The sequence below is a fragment of the Sapajus apella genome, unplaced genomic scaffold, assembly GCF_009761245.1.
Source record: "Sapajus apella isolate SASKATOON/1434 unplaced genomic scaffold, GSC_monkey_1.0 scaffold32, whole genome shotgun sequence".
NCBI classification, from domain to species: Eukaryota; Metazoa; Chordata; class Mammalia; order Primates; family Cebidae; genus Sapajus; species Sapajus apella.
In genome coordinates, this window is record NW_022436972.1 from 10,278,976 (window position 1) to 10,305,504 (window position 26,529).

The window sequence follows — 26,529 nt, forward strand, 5'->3', positions numbered from 1 at the left end:
AGAAAGTTGGCAAGAAGTGGATGCTTTCATCTACAGAGAGGTCCCTGAGCCCTAAAGAAACTGCACCCACCCCCCCACCCCACTCCTCCACACACACAAAAGTTCACCCACTACACCTGCCTTCCCCAGATGGGGCTCCCTGCGCAACGCCTTCTCGTCCTCCAGGATTTTCCAACGGTGGCGCAAGCTCCTCCCTCAACCGAGCTGGGCGCCGTCCTAGAGCCAAGCGCCCGCCAGAGCGGAGACTGGGGGGCGGCGAGGAGTGGGCTCAGCTTGCGGCCATTGGTTGTGCGGCCCGGAGGGGCGGGGGGACGACGCGCGGGCTGTGCAGAGCCTGCAGCCCCGGTCCATTCCGGCTGCGCCCGCTGCTAGCCGTGCGCCCAGGCTGCGCGCCGCGCCCCTGCGCCCGACATTCCCGAGGAGTGCTTCGCGGGTGCGGATCGTCCAGCTCGGAGCATCGCCCCACCGCGAACGCAGGAGCCGGGCCCGGGAAGTCGCGTGTCCTGACCTGCAGGTCGGTGAGGGAGACTTGCAGGGTTCCGAGCTCTGGGGGTGAACTTGCCCAACGCGGGGGCGCCCCGACTCCTTGCCTGGGGCGGCCTTGGGTCCTGGAGGAGAGCGGCCTCCCAGACTCTTTCCGGGCTCCCGGAGATCTGGCTCCTTGCTGTGGACCACCCCCAAATCTATCCCTTTCGCGTTGTCCTTACTGTCCCGAGCAGCACCTGCAGCCCGGTCTCCGAGTCTCGGGGTGACTCCATGGGCTGCAGTAGGAGCCGCTAGGGGCCCTGAGCGCAATGTCCTTGGCCCCGGGATGACCTGCCTCAGTCCCCGACACGGGGAGCCGGAAAGGTCTACCCTCGCGTCAGCCGCTCTGCAAAGGTGGATTCCTCCAGACAGGCGTAGACAGTTCTACACTTTGCAGAGTGTTGTCTAGGTACATTCTGTTTGCTTTTGCCTTTGTAGTGTGTGGAGGGTCATTCTTGGGTTTGTTTTGCTCCTGTCTGATTTTCTAGGGTCATTTGCGTCCCTTCCCGGGAACGGGAACCCGCCACGAGCACACTGACAGCTGGCTTTGCACCTTAAGGCGCTAGCGAGTCTTTTCGCCTGTCTTCGGGTGGCCCTAAATCCGGGGAAGTTTTATGTGGCGCTGAACACTTGCGTTTCCCAGGAGTGTTTTCCCTAGCTCCCGGAAACCCAGTAGGTAACTGCGCCAGCGCCCCTTCCCCTTTTCCCAGGTCTGATGAGACCCTGGAATCCTGCCTTTCCCTGTCAAGGTGTGCAAATGATGAGCAAATTGCTTAAGTTCCGATTTAGGAAAGGGATCTGTAATGTGCCCTCCACCAGGGAGCAGAGGGACCCATTCATTCACAGAAATACCTTGCTGGGGACCAGGATTAGGGCTATGCCTGCCCGCTTTCCTCCACCAGATGCCTGGGCTCCTTCGGTCTCGGGTTTGATCTCAGACTCTAGAGACGGGGTCTGTTTCTTAATGTCCTTCATTTCCTCTCCCCGATAATTTTCATTCGGAAACTGTTCTGCTAAAGTAAGTACTTCGGTGGTTCTTTGTGGTAGATGACGGGCTCCCATGGCTAGAGGATGTCTCAAAGCGTCGCATTTGATACAACCCGTACTACAGGTGCAAAGGACGGGGAAACTGACAGCCTTATTGTCCTGGGGCGGACCCGCGGGACTACTCCCTAAGACGTTTCTCCTAGGTGCTTTCTCCTAGGTGCTTCCAGGATTCATTGTTCAGACAACAGCCTGTCAACAGGAAAAGAGGCTCGACAAGTGATGGTCTTTCTTAAAGGGTTTGTCTCTTCATGCAGTCTTGCGGAGCGCATGCACCCTCTGGGGGGAAAACATTATATATATATATATATATTTAATTTGCTGAATTATACAACTAGACTGGGTGTCTCAGCTTATTTGTGATCCTGCCCATAGAGGTTCTTAAGTATCTTTTTGTAACTAAATACTCTTCATTTACTAAGTAGAGTGATGTCTTTTCCCCTCTACCACCACACACAGGACACTGTTTTTAGTTGATCTGTAATGTAAATTGCCTTTTGGAGGGCTTGTAAGTGAGGCTGCCTGGTCTCGGAGCCTCCCTCAGCCCATGCCCTAGTCACCTTCAAATGCTGGACATCGTAGGGCCCCCGAACAATCTGCCAACCTCAAAAGTAATCTGGAAATATTGAGAGCCAGCAAGTGGGTGGGATATTCCATTTTTGTGTTTTGGCTTTGAGGGGCTTACTTATTATTTTTTATTCTTCCATGTAAGCCAAAGTGCTTTGAAGAGCTTAACACACACATTTATTGTTCTCATTAAAGAAACCTGTTGTAAGGCAAGATCGAGTTTATACTCCTTGTTGATTCGTTCCGTTCAACAGATTTTACTATATGTCTACGATGTGAACAAGCACGTCAGAGGTTAAGAGCCAAATAACTGTGTGATCGTGTGTGGCATCAAATCCCTGAGAGTTTATTTGCAGGTTTCCTGGGTTTCTCTTCCTTTTTCTTTTTTTTCTTAATGAGGGCAGATGAATAATGACAGAGCTGATTTGTAAGAATGACCAACCATACTAACCTTTAAGCAAACTTGGAGTTATCCATTCATTATAAAAAAGAAAGACTAACTCATCACAGCAAAAATTCTGATTCAGCCTCTGCTAGATCAAGTCTGAGCTCATTTGATAATTGTTCTTCTCTGGCTTACTCTTCTCCCTCTACTTATATGACAACATTGGGGGGGGTGTCCTTATTTAAAAACGTTTGTACAGTTTGTATGAGCATTTTTTTTACTTAATTAGTTATGATGGAGAAGTGAAAAAATTATGGCCGAATTTGTGTTTTGTTTAATCTGAGTTTTTTAAGTAGTAATTTAAGAATCTGAAAAAATACATTTCTGAATGGCCCTGGGTGCCAGGCACTATGTAGGTCCCACTTTGCCTGGCTTCTGGTACCCATGAGCCACTCAGTAAAAATTAGTTAAATGGAAGTAAAAGCCAAAAAGTAGTGCTGCAGAAGAATGTTGTTTTCTTCAAATATCTACCTGTGGAACATATATTAGTATCTTAATATAAAGTATTATAGGCCTAATATTTATAAACTTTAATGATTGTTTGTAATAAGAGCTAAAAAGAATAATAATAAAACCTTTAACTTAATTAATATAATAGGGAACCCAACAAGGAAAAAGTTCAAGCTTAGTGCATGAGTTGACAGAATTCCTTTTAGCCAACATACGTGCCTAGGGGATTCAAGCCAGAGGCTTAGATGAAGAAGCTCTTGGTATGCGTATGTGGCCCAATGCATTCACTGGCCATTTCAAGGGCCGGTCAACAGTCTACTGGGCCAAATTTTGTGGTCCCTTCTGTTCTGATTCTGATTTGTGGCAGATGTGTCTCTAGGATACAATGTCTTCATGCTCAGTCTCATGCTCAGTCTAATAAAATGCTTCCTTCAAGAGTTCCTTACAAATATAGGAAATAATCATTATTTCACCTTTACTAAGTTTGGAAATTTTTTTTGAAAAAATAGATAAAGATATTTGAGCCATCAAGCAACCATACACACTTTAACATATGTCTAAGAGGAAGTAGCATAATCCAACCAAAACAGTGCCAGTCGGACAAACCTCCACATTGCCATCAAGAATGGGGTACGTCACTAATAACCTCTGAGTTCCTAACTTTCAAATTCCCATCTGTTAAGGTGTATTAATATGGGGAGTTAGTCTAGCTCTACAATTTGTACTTTGATTCTTGATGCTGATATTGTTAACAGTGAAAGGGTCTGGAAAATGTACGCCTCTGATAATTGTTAAAAGGGTCACTTAAGAAGGTAACAGACCTGAATCCAACTCCTGATCAGAAGCAGAATGATAGGTTGCAATAAGAATCAGTTTCAAATTAAGAGAGACTGGAAGATGACTGAAACCAGAGTTAAAACACTAACTAAATTCATTCAGGAAACATTCAACGTATAGATTCACTTCCCAAGGGAAGCCAATATGGAGCTTTCCCGGTTAATTTGCCAGGGTTGTCTGGTAGTGATTAGAAGTACCTGTTAATCTATCAACTGTTGTTACTCGTTAAACTGGTTTGGTCCTTATTCACCTTTGATTTCCTTGTGACCAGGATTATATCAGAGGGATATACTATTCTCATTTCTTAAATAGAACACTGACATCCTGTAAAATGCAATGCTACCTCAAAGTACATTTAAGCCCTATTAGGAAGATTTACTCTCTGGCATCAGCCTGAGAGTCAAACTTCAAAAAATATGGTAGAAATGAACCATTTCAAAGGTTTGTGTTAAGTATAGATGGTACAGAAAAAGAGGGGAGAAGGAGGAGGGGGAAGAGAAAAAACAAGTTCTGAGCTTAAAAACCAGGAGTATTTTTATGGCATATGTTATAATCAAATTTTATTTCTATTTCTTAATGAAAATACCTTTATTGTTTTTTTCTGATGTTAATACACATTCTTTTTGTCAAAATATAAATACAGAAATGCACAAAATAGAATGTTAACATGCCCCATAATATTAGCCTCTAACAAAAACGTATGTTAACAGTTTGGTATATAACCTCTTGTTTTGCTTCATTGTTTTTGCATCTAAAATATATGTGTGAATAATAGTAGTAACAGCAGCAGTAGTAGTAGAAGTTATTTTACAAAAATGGAATCATACTATATACTATTCTGAAGGTTACTTTCTTAACTTAGCTATAAATGTTCAGCATCTTTTCATGTTAGAAAATATGGTCCTTTTTCACAGGGAGGGGAACACCACACACTGGGGCCTGCCGCAGGGGTGGTAGGAGGGAGAGCATCCTACCACCCCAGCGTGGTAATGCGTGTGGGGCTTAATACCTATGTGATGTGTTGATAGGTGCAACAAACCACCATGGTACACATATACCTATGTAACAAATTACACGTCCTGCGCATGTATCTGGAACTTGAGATAAAATTTTATACAGCCCTTTTTAATATAATAGGATCAGGAGACTTTGGTGTGACTCTTCTGTCATTTTCTCTCTTTCTTTCTTTCTTTCTTTCTTTCTTTCTTTCTTTCTTTCTTTCTTTCTTTCTTTCTTTCTTTCCTTTCTTTCTTTCTTTCTCTTTCTTTCTTTCTTTCTTTCTTTCTTTCTTTCTTTCTTTCTTTCTTTCTTTCTTTCTCTTTCTTTCTTTCTTTTTCTTTCTTTCTTTCTTTCTTTCTTCTCTCTCAGATGGAGTCTCACTCTGTTGCTCAGGCTGGAGTGCAATGGCTTAATCTCGGCTCACTGCAACCTCTGCCTCCTGGGTTCAAGCAATTCTCCTGCCTCAGCCTCCCAGGTAGCTGAGATACAAGCACTTGCCACCATGCCCAGCTAATTTTTATATTTTTAGTAGAGACAGGATGTCACCATGTTGGTTAGGCTGGTCTTGAACTCCTGACCTCAGGTGATCCATCACCTTGGCCTCCCAAAGTGCTGGGATTACAGGCATGAACCATCGCACCGGGCCCTCTTCTGTAATTTATTTAACCAATCCTTAAGTCACGGACATTTTAGTAGCTTCGATGTTTTGCCACAGAATACATCTTTGTGCATGTACTTTTAAGCTTGCTGATTTTTTTCTCCATAGGATACATTCTTAAAATGTATCATTTACACTGTTATCCTGTAATGCCACCTAGTTTGTGTGAAAAGGGAAGCATTCAAATAGTTCATGCAACAAGCAGTAGACCTTCCTCACTATGACGTGGCACGTATTACTCTTTTCCTTTAAAAAAATATATTAGCTCATAGGCGGGTGTTGAACAGTGAGAACACATGGACACAGGGAGGGGAGCACTATACACTGGGGTCTGTTGGGGGGAAATGGGGGAGGGACGGGAGTGGGGAGGTGGGGAGAGATAGTATGGGGAGAAATGCCACATATAGGTGAAGGGGAGGAAGGCAGCAAATCACACTGCCATGTGTGTACCTATGCAACAATCTTGCATGTTCTTCACATGTACCCCAAAACCTAAAATGCAATAAATAAATATATATATATATATATACATATATACACATATATATTAGCAGTTAACATTCATGTAGAAAAGTATACAGATCATAAAGACATAATTTATGATTTATGTGTTCAATATGACACACTCATATAAACGATACCAGGCCCAAAAAAAACTAACTAATGCAGGTTGAGCATCCTTAATCCAAAAATCTGAAGTCTGAATGTCCCAAAATCTTAAACTTTTTGAGCACTGGCATGACGCCACAGTGCATGGTACCCTTTTCATCAAAAGGCAGCATGGCAGGTTGAGACTGAAAGCCTGCTGTTTGTTGTTACTGTTGTTGAACAGCTGATACAAGTATTCTTGTGATGCAACTGTACTGCTTAATTACTTTTTTTCTTTTTGAGATGGAGTCTCGGTCTGTCACTCAGGCTGAGGTGCAGTGGTTCAATCTTGGCTTATTGCAACACCTGTCTCCCAGGTTCAAGCAATTATCCTGCTTCAGCCTCCCAAGTAGCTGGGAGATTCTCCTGCCCCAGTCTCCCGAGTAGCTGGGATTACAGGCACCTGCCACCATGCCCAGCTAATTTTTGTATTTTTAGTAGAAACGAGGTTTCACCATGTTGGCTAAGTTTGTCTCGAACTCCTGACTTCAAGTGATCCACCCATCTCAGCCTCCTGAAGTGCTGGGATTACAGGCGTAAACCACCGCACCTGGCCTGCTTAGTTACCCTTGAACACATTTTTTTCTCTGTGTTAATGATGTCATATCTGTTAGTGTTAAGTATTTATGTATGAATAAGTGTAAGAAAATAATTGCTATGAGTAGCATATAAATTTAGTCAGGAATAATGGTGATACCAAATAACCACACATTGTCCACATGGGTGGCTAAGAAAGTGACGCTTTTGCTTTCTGATGGTTCAATGCACACAACTTTCATGCAAAAAATTTTACACATATTGTATAAAATTAGCTTCAGGTTATGTGTATAAGGTGTATATGAAACATAAATGAATTTTGTGTTTAGACTTGGGTCTCATCCCTAAGATATCTCATGTATATTCAAATATTCCAAAATCCAAACAAAAAAAAAATCCCCAATCAGAAACACTACTGGTCCAGAGCATTTTGGATAAGGAATACTCAATCTGTACCCTCTGCCATTCCCCTCAAGTAACCTATCCTTCTAACATTTCCTCATGGGAAAGTCCTTGGTGAGCTTGGATGCTAGTCTCAGACCGTCAGAAAGACTCCTTGCCAACAAAGTGGGTCTAGTTGAATGGGATGAGTTTCCAAGATTCTTCAGTGTGTTCAAGTGTCACCCTATTATCCCTGTTGGTTTTGGTCTTACATTTTTCCACTGGACTCCCTGCTTGGCACATATTTTGATTCATATGATGAAAAAAAGCCTCTGGATTAAAAAAATTTAACTTCTTTTTTGTCTGCCTTCCTCTTGTTAGCCACTCAGCTCAGTTCTGAGTGTGGAGTGGATTTTGGGTTGCAAAAGGGGTCTTGGGCCCTCAATGTGTGTTTTTTGTCACTAGCTGGAGTTCCTACTGCACATCCTTTTTCAAAAATAAGTGACATATAAACAATGACCTTCAAATTTCACTTAACTTTTGGAGGCCTCATTTTCCTGATTGCTAAAGACTTTTCGCTTTCTGTTTCTATGAAATTTTTTTTCTTTTGTTATTATTAATGCTTGTTTGGATTTTGGTTTTCCATGGTTTTACTTGGTTGTTTCTTGGTTGGTTTATTTGTTTGTTTTGAGACGGAGTCTCACTCTGTTACTAGGCTGGAGTGCAGTGGCGAGATCTCGGCTCCTGCAACCTCCGCCTCCCAGGTTCAAGTGATTTTTCTCTCTTTTAATAGGGGAAAGTTAAGATTGAGAGGGATTATAAAGGAAAACAAAAGAATACATTAGGTACTTGATACATATTTGCAGTTAGTTGTACGATGAATGAAATAAGAGAATATTCGCTTCTCTTGTGCTCATCTGCTCATATGTTTTCATTCCTCTTATTATTTTCCTAAGAAGCTGAGGTTTTTGGATTAATTCCCTGGCATAGTGCTGCTAAGGAGACTGCTGCTCACATCACCATGGCTATGATCTGCGTCCAGAACTGCTAGAAGTACCGTCCGTGCACCAGCGCCCATTTGAATTATTACTTATTCGTCATGAGATACAGAACTCATGCCAGAATACAAATCAAATAAGGCACTAGGCATACTTTTTAGTTTAGCTATTTCCTTTTTTTTTCTTCTTTTGTAACAAGACTTTCTTGATGAAGGAAGCACTGTATTTGTTGCAAGTTCCTCATCTCACAGGGACCTGTAACCAACATGTCAGTCAGGGAGGGAGCCAGGTGGCTGCTTTGAGTAGCCTTGATCTCCAAAGTAGCACTTCATAGTTAAATTGAAAAATTTCTAAACATGTAAGCCTTTTTTTTCTGTGCTGATTTGCTATTGAATTTTGAGCTGTTTTGGTTTCACTTGTTTGGTTTGGTTTGGTTTGGTTTAGCGTTCAAATGGAGTAGCTAACAGTCCTATGCTATGTGATACTCCTGAAGCTAGTGAATTATAATAAGCTTCCCCTACAATGATCATGAAGTGGGTATTTTCCTTGACCCTTTTTATTTCCACAGATGAGCACAGCGTCATAGGTTGTGATGATAAAGGACTTGTAATTTTCAAAGGATGGGATTATCATGGAGTGTAACTTAAGGAATTCTTTCAAAAATGCATTTGGTTCATATTCAGCCAGAGCTTCATCATCTCACTATGGTGATTTTTATTGTGCCCTTCAGAATACATTTGTTATGACCCTCCAGCTTGTTCACAAGAATGTATTTTAGTATTTCCAGCACATTCCTCCACCCTTTCCTCAGTTATCCTGGTGAACACTTGACCAAATAAAATCTTAGCTTTGTTAGACATTGTTGAAAGACACAAATGGTTTATTTTTAAAAATATGGGCAGAGTTTGCCCTGGAACCAGAAACTATTAATTTTATTGCCATAACTAAAACATTTCTAAAATTTAGAGAGGGTTCATCATTATTATTCTTTACTGCTGATGCTTACCCCCTTTGAGTAATATTTACAATTTTACACAAGATCATTTATTCGTTCGTTAAATATTCTTTTACCTGTAAAAACAGAGTAAACATGAGCTCTCTCTCCAAGAAGCTTCAAGTTTCTTTATTCCCTTATTCTTTCATTCATGCAGCCATCTAGCAAATGCTGATTGATCATCTTTATGCCACATTCTGTACTGGTCTGTGGATATAAAATAAGTGAATTTTTAGTTCTTTATTTTAGGACTTCTCAGTCTGTTAAAGAAGATAGGTAAATAAATATAGTAAGTATAGTAAAATGTGAGAAATGCTAGTGTAGAAAGTTACAGAAAATATGCTGAGAATGCAGAGAAGGGGGCCAGAAATTTGCATAAAGAAAGTACATAGGTGAATAATAAACAGATGACACAGGGGATGGATGGATGACTTGAGTAAAGGCTTGGAGTGAATAAATTGGATTTGGGTTTAAGTTAGGGAGAGGACATGTACACATATTAGGATTCAACGTAAGTATTTTTTAATTGGGGAACTGAAAATAGTAATGGTAAAAATGAGACTGGAAAAGTAGCCTGTGGCCAGATCATAAGAGACAGCTCATATAAGAGAAGTCTTTTATATTTCTTCCTCAAGCTGGCTACTATACAAATTATAGATGCATTAGACTCATGCACATAATGGTAAAATTCTATCCCTTCCTGTACATTGTTAAGAAGTATTCGTTCAATGTATGATTGCAGCAAAGAATATAGTTTTCTTAACCAAAGATGATACATGGACCCTTACTTGTACGATGAGTTTTTTTTTCCACTAGGAGTCATGAGTTAGTCTGATAGCCTCATTGCCTCTCACTGGTTCTCATTTGAAACCATTCGTGCCTGCTAAGTGACAGCTGGTCAGGATTATCCTTATACAGGAGCAGCTCATCATATTCCAGCTTGTTAAGGAACATGTCTTTGCCTCTACCCGTGGCTAAATCTCATGCCCTTAAATCTAACACTTCTATGAAATTAAAGCTAACCAAAACAGCCTTTAAAACCTTCTTTCTCACCAATACCAAAAGAGAGTTTTAACATATTACATACACAATTCATACAACTCTCAGATAGTCATCATTTGACTTATTTATGGTCAAATTCTTAGAGACCCATAATAAACTCAGCCATCAAAGTATAGTGAGACCTTATGTTGGTCCATAGAAGGAGAATAATGCTACAGTAACAAACCCCAAATCTCAGTGATTTAAAACAATTAAAGTTTATTCATGTTGCATAAGTGTCAATGGGGCCAGCAAGGAGTGAAGAGACTCACTGTAGTCACACAAGGATGCAGACTGATTTGACGTTGGCAGGTACTTACACCATGACACAGTAACTGCAGCAGAGGGAAGGGGCTGGCAAATCTCAAGCCAGATCTTACATTTTCTATCTAGAAGTGACATGTCACCTTTCATACACTTCATTGGTCAAAACAAGTCATATGGCCACCCTAAATTCAGAGGGAGTTAGAACATGCAATCCTACAACAGGCCTAGGAGAAGGGACATCAGAAACATTTCGTGAACGCCAGTGACTGCAAGTCTCAAATACATTCCTCCTCAACCCACAGCCTCCCCAGAGAGAAGGAATGGAAGGACTATACAATTGGAGATGGAGAGCTGTAGATTTGAATTCCAGACCTGCCTCTTAGTGGTGGGGTGAGCTTGGACCAGGCTTTAAATTCTCTGAGCTTGCCAGATGCAGTGGCTCATGCCTGTAATCCCAGCCCTTTGAGGGGCTGAGGCGGGCAGATTGGCTGAGGAGACAGGCAGTGGTCTCAGGAGTTTGAGGTCATCCTGGGCAACATGGTGAAACCTCGTCTCCACCAAAATACAAAAATTACTCAGGCGTGGTGGTGGGAGCCTGCAATCCCAGCTACTGGAGAGGCTGAGGCATGAGAATCACTTGAACCCAGGAGGTGGAGGTTGCAGTGAGCTGAGATCATGCCCCTGCACTCCAGACTGGGTGGCAGAGCAGGACTCTGCATATTTAAATTAAAAAAAAAATTCTCTGAGCTTTGATTTTCTCGTCTGCTAAAAAAATATAGTGGGAGATAATAACAACTATCTTAGTGAGTTGTGGTAATTAAAGAAAATACACATACATATACAGACACACATGCAAAGTTGGTGCATGCTTTTATTTGGTAAATACTAGCAGCCATCATTTATGCTGCCCTTGTTCTTGTTTCTCAAACTGATTCTGCACATTCTTTCACCCCCATAAGCGTCCTGGGTTTGCCTTCGTGTGCAAATCATGCTCTGAAGACAGACTGCTACTTCTCAATGAGTTGGGGATGCCCTTACCCACCCCCTCCCCTCCCGTGTACCTTTCATCATTCTTCTGCCATAATGTGTCCCTACGTCCCAGCTCACACCATTGAAACAAAAAAGAACTAATACTAGATGTAAGAATAGTGAATAATGGGTGAAAGCGTAGGCTATTTCTACAAGTGAATTTAAAATGCAGAGCTCATAGCCTCTGAAAGTGAGGAGAAGAGCTCAGCCTTGATAAAGAACAAAGTCTGTTAAATCGTGTATTAAAGGTTATCCATAATTTCCTCGAGTAAAAAGATATTTACTTATATGTTTAAAAGAATGTGGAACTATTTTCTGTAGGTCACTACTTTGGAGTCTGTTTTCTACAAATAATTCCTAATTATTTTTCAGTTTCACCTTCTTACATTTTCAAGTTGAAATATGCTCTGGGAGAATGCGAGCCTACCCTTGTCTGTTGCTTCTGTATCGTCTTTGACAGGTTCTGGTCTTGAATCGTTATCTAAAATGACAACGGGCTTCCGAGGACTTGATTTCCACCCACACTTGATAGCCTGCCATCTCATTTTGTTCCATGTTATGAGGAACATGTGGACATTTTCTTTGTTTACCAGACTTTTTAGTTCATGGTGCCACCTGTGAGAGAAAGAGAGAGCATTGGCAGACTCGGCCGCTGTGTTCACACTGAGGATTAGCAAGACCAAGGGAAACCCCACCTAGGAAGGTGCTTTCCTAATGAAGGACACAACACCCTCTTTCTGTTGTCTCCCTTCTCAGGTGTCCTTGGAAATCCAGGTAGATGAGTAATTTTGCAGCCATGAGAGAGCACTTAGTCTCCTTGTAGAGATCATGTTTTATGTAACCTCTGTCTAATATCAGACTTATCTGGTACTATTTCAGGTCCCTACCTGTATCCTCGGTCATATGATCGGTGACGACTGGGAAAAACACTATTCGTAGCGATGTTTCCTATGTTTTTTAAATTGCAACTGCATTTTGCCATGACTAGATTCAATTTCTAAACTGTTCATTGGCCCCTATTGCAAGAGTCTGCCCTGGACTGTACGTGAGTTCATGGGGTCAAGTTTAGACTCTTGCTACACTAGAGAACTCACCCAAAGCAAGTTAATTAGGGAGGTGGTTGCTAGTTATAAGAGTTGTAAGGAGTGTGAGCATTTTTGTCTGTGGAACTTGCTGTTTGCAGCCTCTTTGACTTAGCCGCCTAGTAAAGTCTCTACTTGTGTTTAGCTTATCTGCTGCTTTTGAAGTCCCTGCTTTGAACCTGGACCACATTGGCTGTTGTGGGTTCTCCCTGATCTTCTCACAGATCACCTACTCATTAGTTTTTATTAGACAACTGCTAGTCCCAAGCTTTGACTGGGTATTTAAACTGCAGGAGAGATATCCTTGGCTGCCTCTGAAGATGACTGATGATGTAAGATGCACATAACAGGATTATTTGCTCTTGGAGGCCCAGATGAGATTCAGTCCAGTGGGTGGTGGCAGGAGTAGAGTTGTGAATAAGGCTTACTGGTGAGTCACCGTTCCTGGTCTTCAGGCAGCCTCTCCCACCAACATGGATGCAGTTCCCTGGTCGTATTAAACTTCCTCTAGTTCATCCTCTGATGCTTCACTGTAAGTTTTTGTGGCTTACTGGGCATCATGAGCTGATGGTAGCAGCAAGTCGTTGAGCTTTTCTAATGCCCACAGAAGAATCTGGCTTCCATCACTGTATTTCCTTAGAAGCGTCTAACATTTTGGCTGACTTACTGCATATTTTTCTAAGCATATTTTCTTGAGTTCCTTGGGATAAATTATTTTCTTCCTCAACTTGTATGTTGAAAACTTCTAAACCTGTTGAAAAGTTGCAAGAATAATAACAATAAATACCTATAAATCTGTCAACTAGATTAACCAGTTGTTAACATTTTGACACATTTGTTTTATGTATATATGTATATGTGTATGTGTGGGTACTTTTTTGCTATTTTGGCTGAACCACTTGAGGGTTAGTTGATGATATGACACTTTATGGCTAGATACTTTTAATATGCATTTCCTAAGAACAAGAACATTCTCCTATATTACCACTAGGAAATTTAATATTGATATGATAATTATCTAATGTACAGTCCATATTCAAATTTCCCTAGTGGTCCTAATAATGTGCTTTATAACAAAGACTTTTTTTTCTTTTAATTGATCCAAGATCCATCAAGGATCTTACATTGAGGATCCTTGTAAGGGGAGAAATCTTGAGGTCTGAATTCTACTTTTTTTCTCTGAGTATTCAGCTGACTACTAAGTAATATCATATGGCCAAAACTGAATGTATTCAAAACTTAGCCTGCCTAAGCTGCCAATTACCAAGCATTATTCTTTTTAAATACCCATTTTACTCTTGAAAGCATTATCATACTTTGACTGTCAGCCTTGGAGAACTGGAAGAATGAGATCATTTATCTGGCAAAATTCATATGTATATGTTATGCCAAACACTTGGCTAATATCTGGATGAAATGAGCAATTTACAGACTATGTAATCAACTAGGGTTCTATCTGTAGTTGTATTATGAGAAACAATGGTTCATTAATTCAAGGAAATGCTATGCCTTGATTAAAAATGTCATTAAGTAAAAGACTCTGTTAGCTTGAATTCCTATTGGGAAATGCAAGACACATAACATTCATGCATATTTGTGATGTTCTAATCCATTTTTAGGGAATAGGTTATTATATAAAGTACCCTAGTTTAAACAAATACATGACTGCAGTTGTCAATAGAGATAGATATAAATAGTGACCTGTGTAATTATTTTGCTAATGCTGAAGTTTTGTTTTTGTGGTTTTTTTTCAGACAAGTGGATCTGAAATCTACCAGTGATCTTGCATTACATTAAGGGAAGAATATCTCCTTAATGGGGAATCTTTACTTTTTTTTTCACATTGTGTCTATACATGTGATCTTATGGATAGATAATGGTTGTGATTCCTTGTTGTATTCTTATGTGCAAAAATAGAGAACTGGTTACGTTGGTTAGTTTACATTGCTCTCTTTCTGTGAATCAAGCCTCAACTATCAAGATATTTTAAGTGGCAATGAAGTTTTGGGTCTATGTTATGGAGTGGATGAAATATTTACTGCATATCTATTATTATAAATTAAACACACACACACACACACACACACACACACACAAAATAATAGACATTTACAGGAACATAGACCAACAAAAAGGTTCTTATTAAACTCATTAGCCTGGATGCCTATGGGAGACAGAATTTCAAGTTCTTCTCTGATCTCTTAGGACAGTTTTAGAGGCACACAAAGGCCTCTGAAGCCTGAGGATACCTAGTAGTTTACATGCAAAGGACTTAAAAAAAAGCTCTAGCTGACTCATTCCCAGGGATTTATGACAATCACATATTTATTTTACAAGCATAAAATCGTTCTAAATATCACTCTATATATGGAGACAGTTATGAACATTTTCTGATTGGACAAAAAATATATATTGGATACAAATTATTTTACAATAGAGACAAAATGAAACACAAAAGAAAAGGAACAAGCACCATTCCATTATCCTAGCACAGCATGTTTCATGAGAATTCTATTTTATTTCACTTATTTTTTTGGGGGACAGGGTCTCACTCTGTCACCTTGGCTGGAGTGCAGTGGCACAATCATGGCTCACTATAGCCTTGACCTTCCAGGCTCAAGTGATGTTCCCACCTCAGCCTCCGAGTAACTGAAACTACAGGTGCATGCCACCATGTCTGGCTATGGTTTGGATTTTTGGTAGAGACAGGTTTTCGCCATATTGCCCAGGCTGGTTTTAAACTCCTGGGCTCAAGCGATCCTCCTGCCTCAGCCTCCAAAAGTGCTGGGATTACAGGCGTAAGTCACCATGTCCAGTTAGAGAATTTTTTGAAAGGTTGTCTAGTTTTGCTAAGAATAAGCAAGACTTTTTGTTTACTAATGCCATGATTTAACCAATTTTAGCTACTCTGAGATTAAAAGATGTCTTTCTTAATATACTTCTAAAATATTGGAAATGATCAGAGCTGGTAGGGGGGAAGAATTGATCCCCAAAGCTCTCATTTAAAATGAGGTAGGAGAATCACTTGAACCCAGGAGGTGAGGTTGTAGTGAGCTGAGATTGCGCCACTACACTCCAGCCTGGGCAACAGAGCAAGACTCTGCCTCAAAAAAAAAAAAAAATACTGTAACATCTTGAAAAACCAATATTGTTTTTACCTTCTTTCTTCCCATAGATTCCTTATAATCTTGCTTATGATCTTCAAGTCATTATTTCTCCGGCTGTTGGCTTTTTCTGTCAATCAAGTGTTTAGCCAATGACCTTTTCTCCTGCTCTCTAAAAGTGACTTGCATCATTCTGCTACTTCTTAGCCATCATTCTGCTACTTCTTTCCTTTAACCTTCAGATTACTCCTTTTCTTGTTTTGATTTAGGTTAATTATGTTAGCCAAGATGGGTCCAGTCTCTGTGAAGTACAGAAAATCTACTCTTTGGTCTTTTCTAAACACTGTAAAAGAATCATGAAAATGCTACGCCTGGACCTGGTTTTGTACTTGACCTTTTTATCTAGAAAATTACCCATTTAACTATCTATTTTATTCTAAGACACTATGTTTTTAAATGCTTATTCTTGCTAAGGCAGTGATTTGGATATAAAATCCTCCCATGGATGTAAACATACTAAAAAATTTATTAAGAATAATAGTTTCAGCTGGGCGTGGTGGCTCATGCCTGTAAATCCCAGCACTTTGGGAGGCTGAGATGGGCAGATCACCTGAGGTCAGGAGTTCGAGACCAGCCTGGTCTACACAGCGAAACCACACCTCTACTAAAAATACAAAAATTAGCTGGGCATTGTGGCAGGTGCCTGTAATCCCAGCTACTAGGGAGGCTGAGGCAAGAGAATTGCTTAAATCTGGGAGGCAGAGGTTGCAGTGAGCTGATATTGTGCCACTGCACTCCAGCCTCAGTGATAGAGTGAGACTCTGTCTCAAAAAGAAGAAGAAGGAGAAAGAAGAAGGAGGAGGAGGAGGAGGAGGAGGAGGAGAAGGAGAAGGAGGTTTGATTTCCCCCAGAAACACAAAGTTAAATAAATGCAAGGGACTTATGCTTAATTACTTTTGAGACTGTATGAGGTAGATGATCAAAACAGTTAAGTTCATATCCTTTTTTGAAAAATTTTCCTGTGTTCTTTTTTAGCTTCCCTCTATCAATTCTGTTTTACATATCAAGAAAAATATATTGTGAATATTCTGAGAATTATACCTTATGTAGCTAACTAATTTTTAAAGTAGTGCAAAATAAGTTCTCTACAGTAAAAATATTCCTAGTAAAATTTACATTTATTTTTACTTCTTGCTGAGGAAATATTTTACAAAGCCTAGGAGTAATCCAGGCAGACAAACGCCATCACTGAGGGAGAGATGGAGGAGACGGGACTGAAACCAAAGCAACCTAATGGCCTGCCCTGGAATTGATTTTTCAAATACCTCACTGATACCAAGCTATTAGTTTGTCATTTCTATCATTTTTATCCACCAAAGTACTATGAAAACATTCTGATTGTATTTTCTGATCATTCATTTAAGCTGTAGATTAAAAGGACTGTTCATTTTCATCTTTTGTCTCACGTCAACCAGTCCAGATCCATGAATTCCAATGGACAATTCAGAATCTTCATCTCCCCACCCTTCTTCACATAACATGGCCCTCTAATTCAATGTTCTCAATGTGCAATAACAGATAGATGCAGTTTATTTCCTTAACCTGGCTTTGGTTTTTATTGTGCCGATTGAAGGACTCATAATGAGAGTCCACACGAAACTCTGCTCTCCCATAGCGCTGTACTGATAAGTAAAGGCGGTTCTCAAACAGGTAATTCTATGGATGGCTGAGTCAGTTTTGAGTAAGGGTAGCACAGAAGATAATAAACTTTATTTCTGTTACTGCAAGTCCAGGGGTAAATGTTTGCCATTGAATGCAAGTGAAGATTTACATTTAGAGAAGGATGGTGGGAAGTGTGTATTGTCAGCAGTAATCTTCTCTCAGCTAGCATGACCTAAAAGGCCACTAAGCAGAGAGAAAGCATTAAGAGGGAAGATAATCATGCAAAGGGTAAAGGAATGGCTGCAATGTCTTATATAAAACATGCATTTTCTAAATAGAATGAGAAACAGCTTTGCTCAGATGTGATAAGTTCCCTTCTGGATTCTGGAAATATTCATTTTTATGTGTTCTACAGAGGAAAAGATCTAATACATCATCTAAAAGCATTAATTCCATTCAACTATCAAATCTTCCTTTTGTGTACTGGAAAAAGCATTTTATTATATTGCGTTAATACTTTATGCCACTTTCCTCATGGTTTTGAGAGGATCACCTTTTGAAATATGACAGCAGAACTTGATAATGATGGAACATTGATGTGGCATCTAACAGCAAGGCAAGGGAACAAAGCAGCTTGCCCCAGTTTTCCACAACAACAACAAAAACCTTTCAAGTAGTCAAGGCTGACTGGTAGGCTGAGTTTTACAAACCATCGTGTCATAGAAGTCAAGGCCATGGCACAGGCTGTGCCCACACGCTGACTGCCATGTGTCCTGCCATGCTTATGTGAGAGCACTCAGAGATGAGAGCTGGTCAACTCTTCATTTATGGAGAATGGAGGTACGTGCTAGAGAGTACGCTTTTCTTCCAAAACATTGCCAGTACCTGTAATTCTTCTGCGAGAAGGAAAGCTTCCGTTCTTTAGAAGGGGTCCCAGGGCCATGGTGCTAAATAACTTGGAATCAGAGACCCCAGGTCTGTGCTGTCTATGTGGTTTCCCATTTTCCCCAACCCACTGAGCACATGGTGAGAGACTGTGCATCCCTCCTTCCCCACTTCACTAGGGGACTGCTTTTTTGTAGATTTCTTCCCAGATCAGGCTTTTATTACAAGAGAAAAACAGAAAGCTGGCTGACCACGAGCTAACACATTTCCACAGGTCTTCATTTATAATGTTTTGATCCAGCTGTCTCATTTTCCTTTCTCAAAAATCACCTTCTGAGGACAGTGATTCTGAGGGGAAAAAAAGCATCAAAATCCCCGTGTGGCTTTAGGTGTCACCTGAAATGAGAGTCTGCTGGTGCTGCCCCGAGACGGGTCAAGGCTATGCATTTAAGATGAAGTCTCTTTCTTCTTTTCCTCAAACCTTATCTGTTTGGGAGCAACAGCCCAAGAAGCATCATCTTGAAATACACTCATTTGATTTCATTTCCGCAGCGCCAACTCCAGCCTCATTCCACAATGTCACAATGCCTAAACACATACAGCCTGGGTCATCCTGAGAATTATACAGCTACTATTAAATAAAACCCGAGAGAAAGAAGATATTCCCATTTTGGAAACCTCAATAAGGAAATGAGAATTAACAGCCAAATTAAAATCCTTTCTAACAGTGCACACACTCTGTTGTTTCACAGCAGATGAAATAGTGAAATGAAATCTGTGTGGCTGTGATTTTAAATTAAGAAGTACCCTGGAAATGATATTAAATCTATAATATTTGGGGGGAATATTTACGGAAGATGATATTTAGTTGTGAAATGTCAAATAAGGGCACAAGTTTTCATTTCCTCGTTTTTTCCTATTTTTCCAAGGCCACTTAAAAGATCAGATGCTTTACCCAAACCTTCTGAGCCCCATTTCCTATAAACCACCCTGTCGACAGTTGAGGCTCATGGAGTTTTGGCTGAAAGGAGGCAATCTTCAGGAAGTTAAAACCTACTCTGGGAATATTTACCCTATAAAATGATATTAACAAGATTTCTGGTAGCCAGATGTGAGCTTTACCCCCTGAATTGCTGATATCAGAGCGACATTGTCTGTGCGTCCAGCCCCACCTCTAGCAAATGGTACCAATTTGGGTAGTAGAGAAGGTGGCTTTAGAAAAATCGGCCAACTTCAGCTGAATCTTTGACCTATAACTGTCTAAACTGTAGGACTAAGACAGACTCTGAAAGTCCCTCTAGACTTTCTAGAAGGAACTATCTAACTACTGGCACTTTATTTGGGATGGCCTTTTATTATTCTCTAAGGATGATTATGGAAAATGTTATCACGTCTTAACTCAAGACCTCCTGGGGAAGTAGGAAAGGTAAGCATCACTGTTGTGCAAATGAGAAAAATGAAAGTTCAGGACTAAACTGTGGACTTGCCCAAAGCAAGTGGCAGATAGAAACTAATTACCCAAAGCATAATTTTTCTTTTCCTACCACAGTTGAGAAAACCAAGAACACAGTTCAGGCATGGATTCTAGTCACTTTTCCGTCACTGTCCAGCTGTGTACCCTGAGTAAATCACGATGTCTTTGCATGTCAGTTTTCTCATCTGCAAAATGGGAATGATTCCTGCTCTACCTGCCCTGCAAAGTAGTCATAAGGAACACACAAGATGCATAGTCTTTACCTTATCCGCCCATGATAGAAAAGAAATGATGTTTACATTTGATCCTTCCTACTGAAACGTCAGGGAAATTGAAACCAGATGGTGTAAGGGGTGAGGGTGAGGAGAAGCCAAAAGCCCTTGCTTGTCTTCTAATTAGAGATGTGACTTTTGTCAAATAAATTAGCTTCTTTATTTTTCTGTTGCCTCTGCTACACTTAGGAGGTTGTACTGGAATATCTTAAATAGTTTTTCCCATCCAATCTGTGACGTTTCTATCCTAGTTTTCTTTTCTATGCTGCCTCTGCGACTCTTTGCTATATTCCCCAAAGATAAACGGCTGGAACATTTACGTGCTGTAAAAAGGCTAGGTATTGCCAAATCAGTGTAACACATTTGCAGTCCCACTGCGATTCTTCTTTTTTTTTTTTTTTTTTTTTCTCAAGAATGGTTAAGAACCTGTAGCAGCCTAATGGAATTAAAATCACCAGGCAATGCAAAATGAGGAGTAGGAGTCAAATTATTTTAAGAACTACTAAGACACCATCCCTAGCCTACTCAAGAACTCACTAGGACTCATTAGACTGCGTGTCACCCAACAGGGACAGCCCTCTTTGAAGTGTCCCCACTTTGACAAGGATCATTAGTGCTGTTCAGCTCCAGCCACAGTGGCAAATGTCAACCTCTACAGGAGTTAGTGCTTAATTAGATTTGAAGAACAGAAAGAAAAGGCAAGTTCTCCAGGTAAAATGCAGGGCAGAGTTTAGAAAGAGAAAGCTAGAGGCAGAGTGAATGTTTTCTTGTTAGTATTGCACCACAATGGAAGCAAGATTTAGAAATGTACAACTAGAGCTATACAGAGGTAGGAAGAACATCTTTTCTGGACTAGAAGAGACGTATCTATCAGACAGGAGGGATCTTCTTGTCTCGCAGCCTGAACACAGTGAAGTGCTTTTCTTTGCACCTAAGAAGAAATGGTTCCCCCTCCACACCCCTTAAAACACAATACCCTACACTCACTCATCCATCCCCCTTTGTCCCCCACCACACACTAAACTCATTTTTTCTCAAACACTTTACAGTTCAGCATACTTCCATGTCTATTACATTGGTCCATGCATAACACCATGAGAAGATGAAGCAGGTGCAGACCATTTTACAGATAAGAAAAGTGATGCTCAGAAAACATAGGTAATTTGCCCAGTTTCCCAAAGATAATGGAAAACTCAGGACTCAAACCTAAGTCTCTTTAACAGCAAACCTGAAGTTAGATTCTCTCTCTATCATTCAGAGAGAATCTAACCTTTGTTCTTCTCCTTAACAAACCTAAAGTTTTTAAATTAACTGCCTAAAGTATGTAAAACAAAGTACCTAGGTGCATTTAAGAAAAAGAGTTACACAGAAATGGCACCTGATTTCAAGGAGATAGAATTTTTATAAACAAATCAGCATCTTATAAACATTCAGTAAAATGCAAACTCACATGTGCAGTGATTTTCCAAAGTGTGCTAGAGGGATTTACTGGTCAGGAATTATGATAATGAGCTGGAGAATGTATGGAATTAATTTTCTTGGGGAGGGAGGTTTGGAGCTAACTTTTGGTGTTCTCATCTCAGAGTATATACTTGGAGCATCTATTGAAATCGCAGCAGATGGAGCACATCATAAATGTATTTTTTCTTTTATTTTATCTTCAGTTCCTTGGAGAAACATGGTACCTAGGGTACTGTAGAACAGAAAATAAAAGTTTATTTTTATACGATCATTTGTAATATAAAGATACAAACATGAGTGGCTCCTAAGAGAGTTATTTCATCTTGTTTCCTCCTTGGTGAGTTTTCTAATTAATCCCTAGTGAAATAAAAACCAAAAATGCAATTCAAATGTGATATTTTCTGAAGAATGCACTGAGTTGCTTTTTTTGTTTTTTTCAGTGTCAATGCACACCTGATCCCCTGCTGCCTTTGAGAAAGAAGAAGTTTTGTTGTGCTGATTTAACAGCCTGTGATTTCTGCAAACACGACCGTGAAAAAAAATGCCAATCTGTCCTGTGTAATCCCTGTGTGAAGTTTTGACTTTAATCTAACAGTTCATTCCTTCACCCTCCATAAAGATGTCTGAACCTGACACTTCCTCGGGGTTTTCAGGAAGTGTGGAGAATGGAACTTTTCTTGAGCTGTTTCCCACATCCCTGTCCACATCAGTGGACCCATCCTCAGGCCACCTGTCAAATGTCTACATCTATGTGTCCATATTCCTCAGCCTTTTAGCATTTTTGCTTTTGCTTTTAATCATTGCCCTCCAGAGGCTCAAAAATATCATCTCCTCCAGTTCCTCCTACCCAGAGTATCCAAGCGACGCTGGAAGTTCTTTCACCAATTTGGAAGTCTGCAGCATTTCCTCTCAGAGGTCCACTTTTTCAAACCTTTCATCCTGAGAAAAATGGAAGAGTCCTTGAGTGTGGTAGCAGCTTTGGCGTCCCCTTATGGAACTGTCGTGTGAAGCGTTGCCTGATGAAAGAAATGACCCTTTTGATGTAGATCTGCTTCTTCTTCTCCTTTATCTTGATTTCTTTTCTATTCATGATGCTTTTCATTTGGGGATGGAGATGCTGATGCTGGTGGAAATGTGTGCAAAACCGAAGGTGCAGAGTTTCACACAAACGGCTTGCTGAATCTGGGGTGGTCTTCTTCGTGTAGGTCAGTTCATTCCACTTTGTTGGGTGCCGTAGATTCATCTGAGGTGGCCTCTCCGAGGATGCTGGACATGGACTCTTGCATTTCATTTCTTTTACAAAACCATGAAATCAACTGAGCCTGCAGAAACTGGAAAATCAAGTCTGACCTATGTAGAAGATATTTTCCATATTTAAAAGATAAAGTGGAGACACCAAATTTAAAAAGGAAGAGAGTCAATTTAGATTTACTGTATAGCATTTCTAAAACTGAGGGTAAATATATGCTAAACATTTTCTTTAATTTCACTTTAACAAGTGAAAATCACACTTATTGATAAATGTAAGTCATTTGGAAAAGTTTTGGAAAAGTTTACATTTTAATAGCAAGACACACATGTATTATGATGCAGTCTGTAATGTACTTCTGCCTCCTGGAGTTTTATTTTGTTTTTCTGCTTATGTTTTAGTCATAATTCCTTAAAGTTGTGGAATTCTTTGTGATTAATTGCTGTTACTAGTACTAAGAGGAGCACCAGAAGAGATGCCAAGAAGTTTTTATATGAATAATTTCTATCAGTGAGAATTAAGCATATGGAAAATATTCATTTAGTTGTATTTTATACAGTAATAACTCTTAGCTGTCATGTAAGTTCCTTGATTCAGTTTCATAGTCTTTATAATTTTAGTGCAGAATTATATTAGGGCTCCAAGATGTCTGATATTTGTTCACTCACATTAGGTTGCCAAACTTAGAGACTAAATTAGAAATATATGTGTTATTATATACTCCACGAATGTCTCGTCTCTGATAATTAGTTGTTGTATGTTAAAATAATACTCTACATTAGGATTTCAGGATGTAAGTTTGTATTAAAAATTGTAGGCACTCAAGTTGTGTAGCTTCCGGGAGGGTTAGGGATCCTAGGAGCTGCTGTGCTGCAGGCAGCCAGTTATGTCTGAACTTGGCTGGGGGGTGGGAGGGGCGGTCTGTGAAATTAGGCACACACGTGAGCTCTGACATTGAATGTGGGAGAACTCAAGCTGCCCCTAAAAACAAAACAAACTGCAGCTCCTTACGAGTAAGAATTTTAATTTAATTTTAAGAATAAATGGCCCACAGGGTAAACACTGAACTTAACCTACAGAAGGCCACTGCATCAACATGCCACCATCTTCCCATAGCAACTGAATCATTCCTTGTTCAAAACATTTAATAATCTTAAGCAGTGAGGCTTCCACACATTCTTTGGTTGGATTGTGCAGTCAGCACTCTCCAGTGATTAGAATGGGGGAAAGAATACACTATTTGTACAGGGTTTATCTTTATCAGTCTAAAATGCTGAGAGAGTGGAGGTCTGGGAATGAAAATTAGAAGGCTGCTTCTTCTTTTATTCATAAGCCTCACTTAAATCAGACCACATTTAACTATTTATATATCAAAAATGTCCCCAAACATCGTAAGACCAGAACAGAGTTGCTGCCCTAAAATGTATAATTAGTGAAAAATTTGCCTCTGTTACTGTTTAAAGCATGGCAGTAGGTTGGGTGTTATTACATAGTATAAAAACTGGACTAGATAAACTGCTATTTTAGCACATTATTAGCCTTCTCTGAGTGTATATATATATATATATGTGTGTATATACACACACACACACACGCACATATACACTCATATACTCCCAATTAAAAGTAGCGTGAAAGCTACACAGAATTACAGAGACATCTATATTATCACTTTTGCTCTTCGACTAATCCTGTGCTGTTTTGGTTATAGAGAGAAAAAAGGACATGGGTGGAGTGATTTTTTTTAAATAAAAGGACAAATTTGCCACACAACAGAACAATCTGAGTATGATCTGTCCTCAGGGTACCTTTTTATCCTTTCCTTGTGAAAGAGATACAAAGATATCTGACAACAAAACTACTTTAAAAATCAGATTAAATTGAATCCACAAGCACACTCCCATTCCTCCCCTGCTGTAATGGTTCTTGCTCTCAGCGTTAAGTAGGGAAATTAAGAGCCACATTCAAAGATGTAAAACAGGATTTGTCATTAGAAGCTTGCCAAGGTAACAGATTGTACAAGTTGAGATGAATTCATGTTGTTTAAGAAGTTCAGAAAGGTTGGAAGATGGGTTTATAAATAAAGAAGTGGAGTCCATTGAAAGCCTGGTTCTTTGATTTTTTTTCAGTGAGGTAATTTATAATCTCTTCTAGAGAAGAAGCTTTCCCTAGGAGTTTTAAGCACAAACCACACACACACAGACACACACACACACACACACACACAGGTATAGAGAGACATATATTTACATATGAATATATCACTCCTTTTCTGTACGTTCTCTCAGAAGCAGGGTCAGTAATGTGTGACCCAAATGTCAGCGTCTCTCCAGCCCTGCAAGAGTCACCTCCCTCTGGGACAGTGAGTCCCACATTTCTCTGATGAAAAGAATAATCTGGGTGCTTTGACAATATAGAGGATCCCACACCACACCCCAGACCTTCAGGAGTGGAACCAGGGTGTTTCTGGATATTTTTAACAAGGACTCCAGTGGATACTGATGATCAGCGGGACACACTGTGGCTAAGAAAGGATCACATGTATTGTGCTTATGTATTTGCAGAGAACAGGGGTCTTACCTCTCAGCCACTGCCCTTGTAACTGCAGTTGCTCCAAGCTGAGCATCCCCCGCACAGCTCAAAACCCTCACTGGGACCTACTTTCCTGCTTGAGTCTGAATCCAGCCACCCTCCTCCTTAATGGAAAGATGCTGCTATTGGAATAAACTTAGTGAAAGAGGGAAATGCAAAAAGCCACATCTCTCGTGCCATTTCTGAATTGCCCGCAAGATGATATGCATGTAACAGACTAGGTTTGAGGACTGGGGGTAGCTGATGGGATTTATAAGATGAGAGAAAATATTTTACATTGAGTACTAAGTAAGACTATTTCCACAGTCCAAAGGAAAACAACAGCAACGAAGAAAACATTATCTAGGAGAAGTGCCAGTTCCTTAACTTGCTCCCCTGTCTTGAAGTCTGCTTCCCACCCCTCTGAGAGAGGCTCCCACTTCAACCCAATGCCAGGTCCCACTCTCTCACTCTCTGTTAGAAATTCCCCTGGTATACGTTCCTATCAGTCCAACACCCTGGACCTAAGACTTCCGAGACCCTTAGTTATTCAAGAGAGAATACTCCCAGGCCGCAAGTGGGTGGGTATGGTATGGGCGAGGTCCATGTAGCAGAGGAGTTCAGGTAGGCTCTGGATCTCCGGGACCAGCTCTCTGCAGTATCTCTCCATCACTGAGGCAACAACTGTGCTTCTCCTGCTTCCTGGTTATCCAGCCAGACCCAGCATGCATCTGTGTGCACGAACACACATACACATACACACAGAAACTCACAGACATACACTCTCCTTCACCCACACATGCACCATCCAAGAACAAATAATAATCCCCAGCGTTCGAAGACAGCACCTCAGCTTTCAAAGTCTGCTTACTTCAGTTTCACCCTGCCTTCAACAGTGAGCTAAGCACAGTGATTCCTTCTCACTCATCCTTCTCCTTCAAAGCAATGCCTAAACATCTGCAGAGACCTCATCAAACCATTGCAAGTACTGTATAGCTTTTCTTTATCTTGGATTGGGTCCACTCTGAGTTAGGGTGTTTGGACACCCTGGACACTATAATAAGACATTATTATCAATGGGAATTTATTAAATAAATGAATACATGTGGTGTTTGGTTTTCTGTTCCTGTGTTAGTTACTGAGGATAATGGCTTCCAGCTCCATCCATGTCCAGGCAGAGGACATGATCTCATTCTTTTTGTAGCTGCATAGTATTCCATGGTGTATATGTAGCACATTTTCTTTACCCAGTCCATCATTGATGGGCATTTGGGTTGATTCATTACCTATGTAACAAACCTGCACATCCTCCACATGCACCCCAGAACTTAAAATAAAAATTAAAATTT

At 40.4% G+C, this 26,529-nt stretch overlaps 1 protein-coding gene across 1 annotated transcript; it reads left to right on the forward strand.

Moving 5' to 3' along the window:
* Positions 1–208: 208 nt before the first annotated feature.
* On the forward strand, positions 209–24,713 carry SERTM1 (serine rich and transmembrane domain containing 1). The gene is made up of 2 exons (XM_032294474.1): positions 209–514; positions 21,801–24,713. The coding sequence occupies exon 2, from the start codon at positions 21,980–21,982 to the stop codon at positions 22,301–22,303; it is 324 nt and encodes a 107-aa protein (XP_032150365.1). The 5' UTR covers positions 209–514; positions 21,801–21,979; the 3' UTR covers positions 22,304–24,713.
* Positions 24,714–26,529: the final 1,816 nt, after the last annotated feature.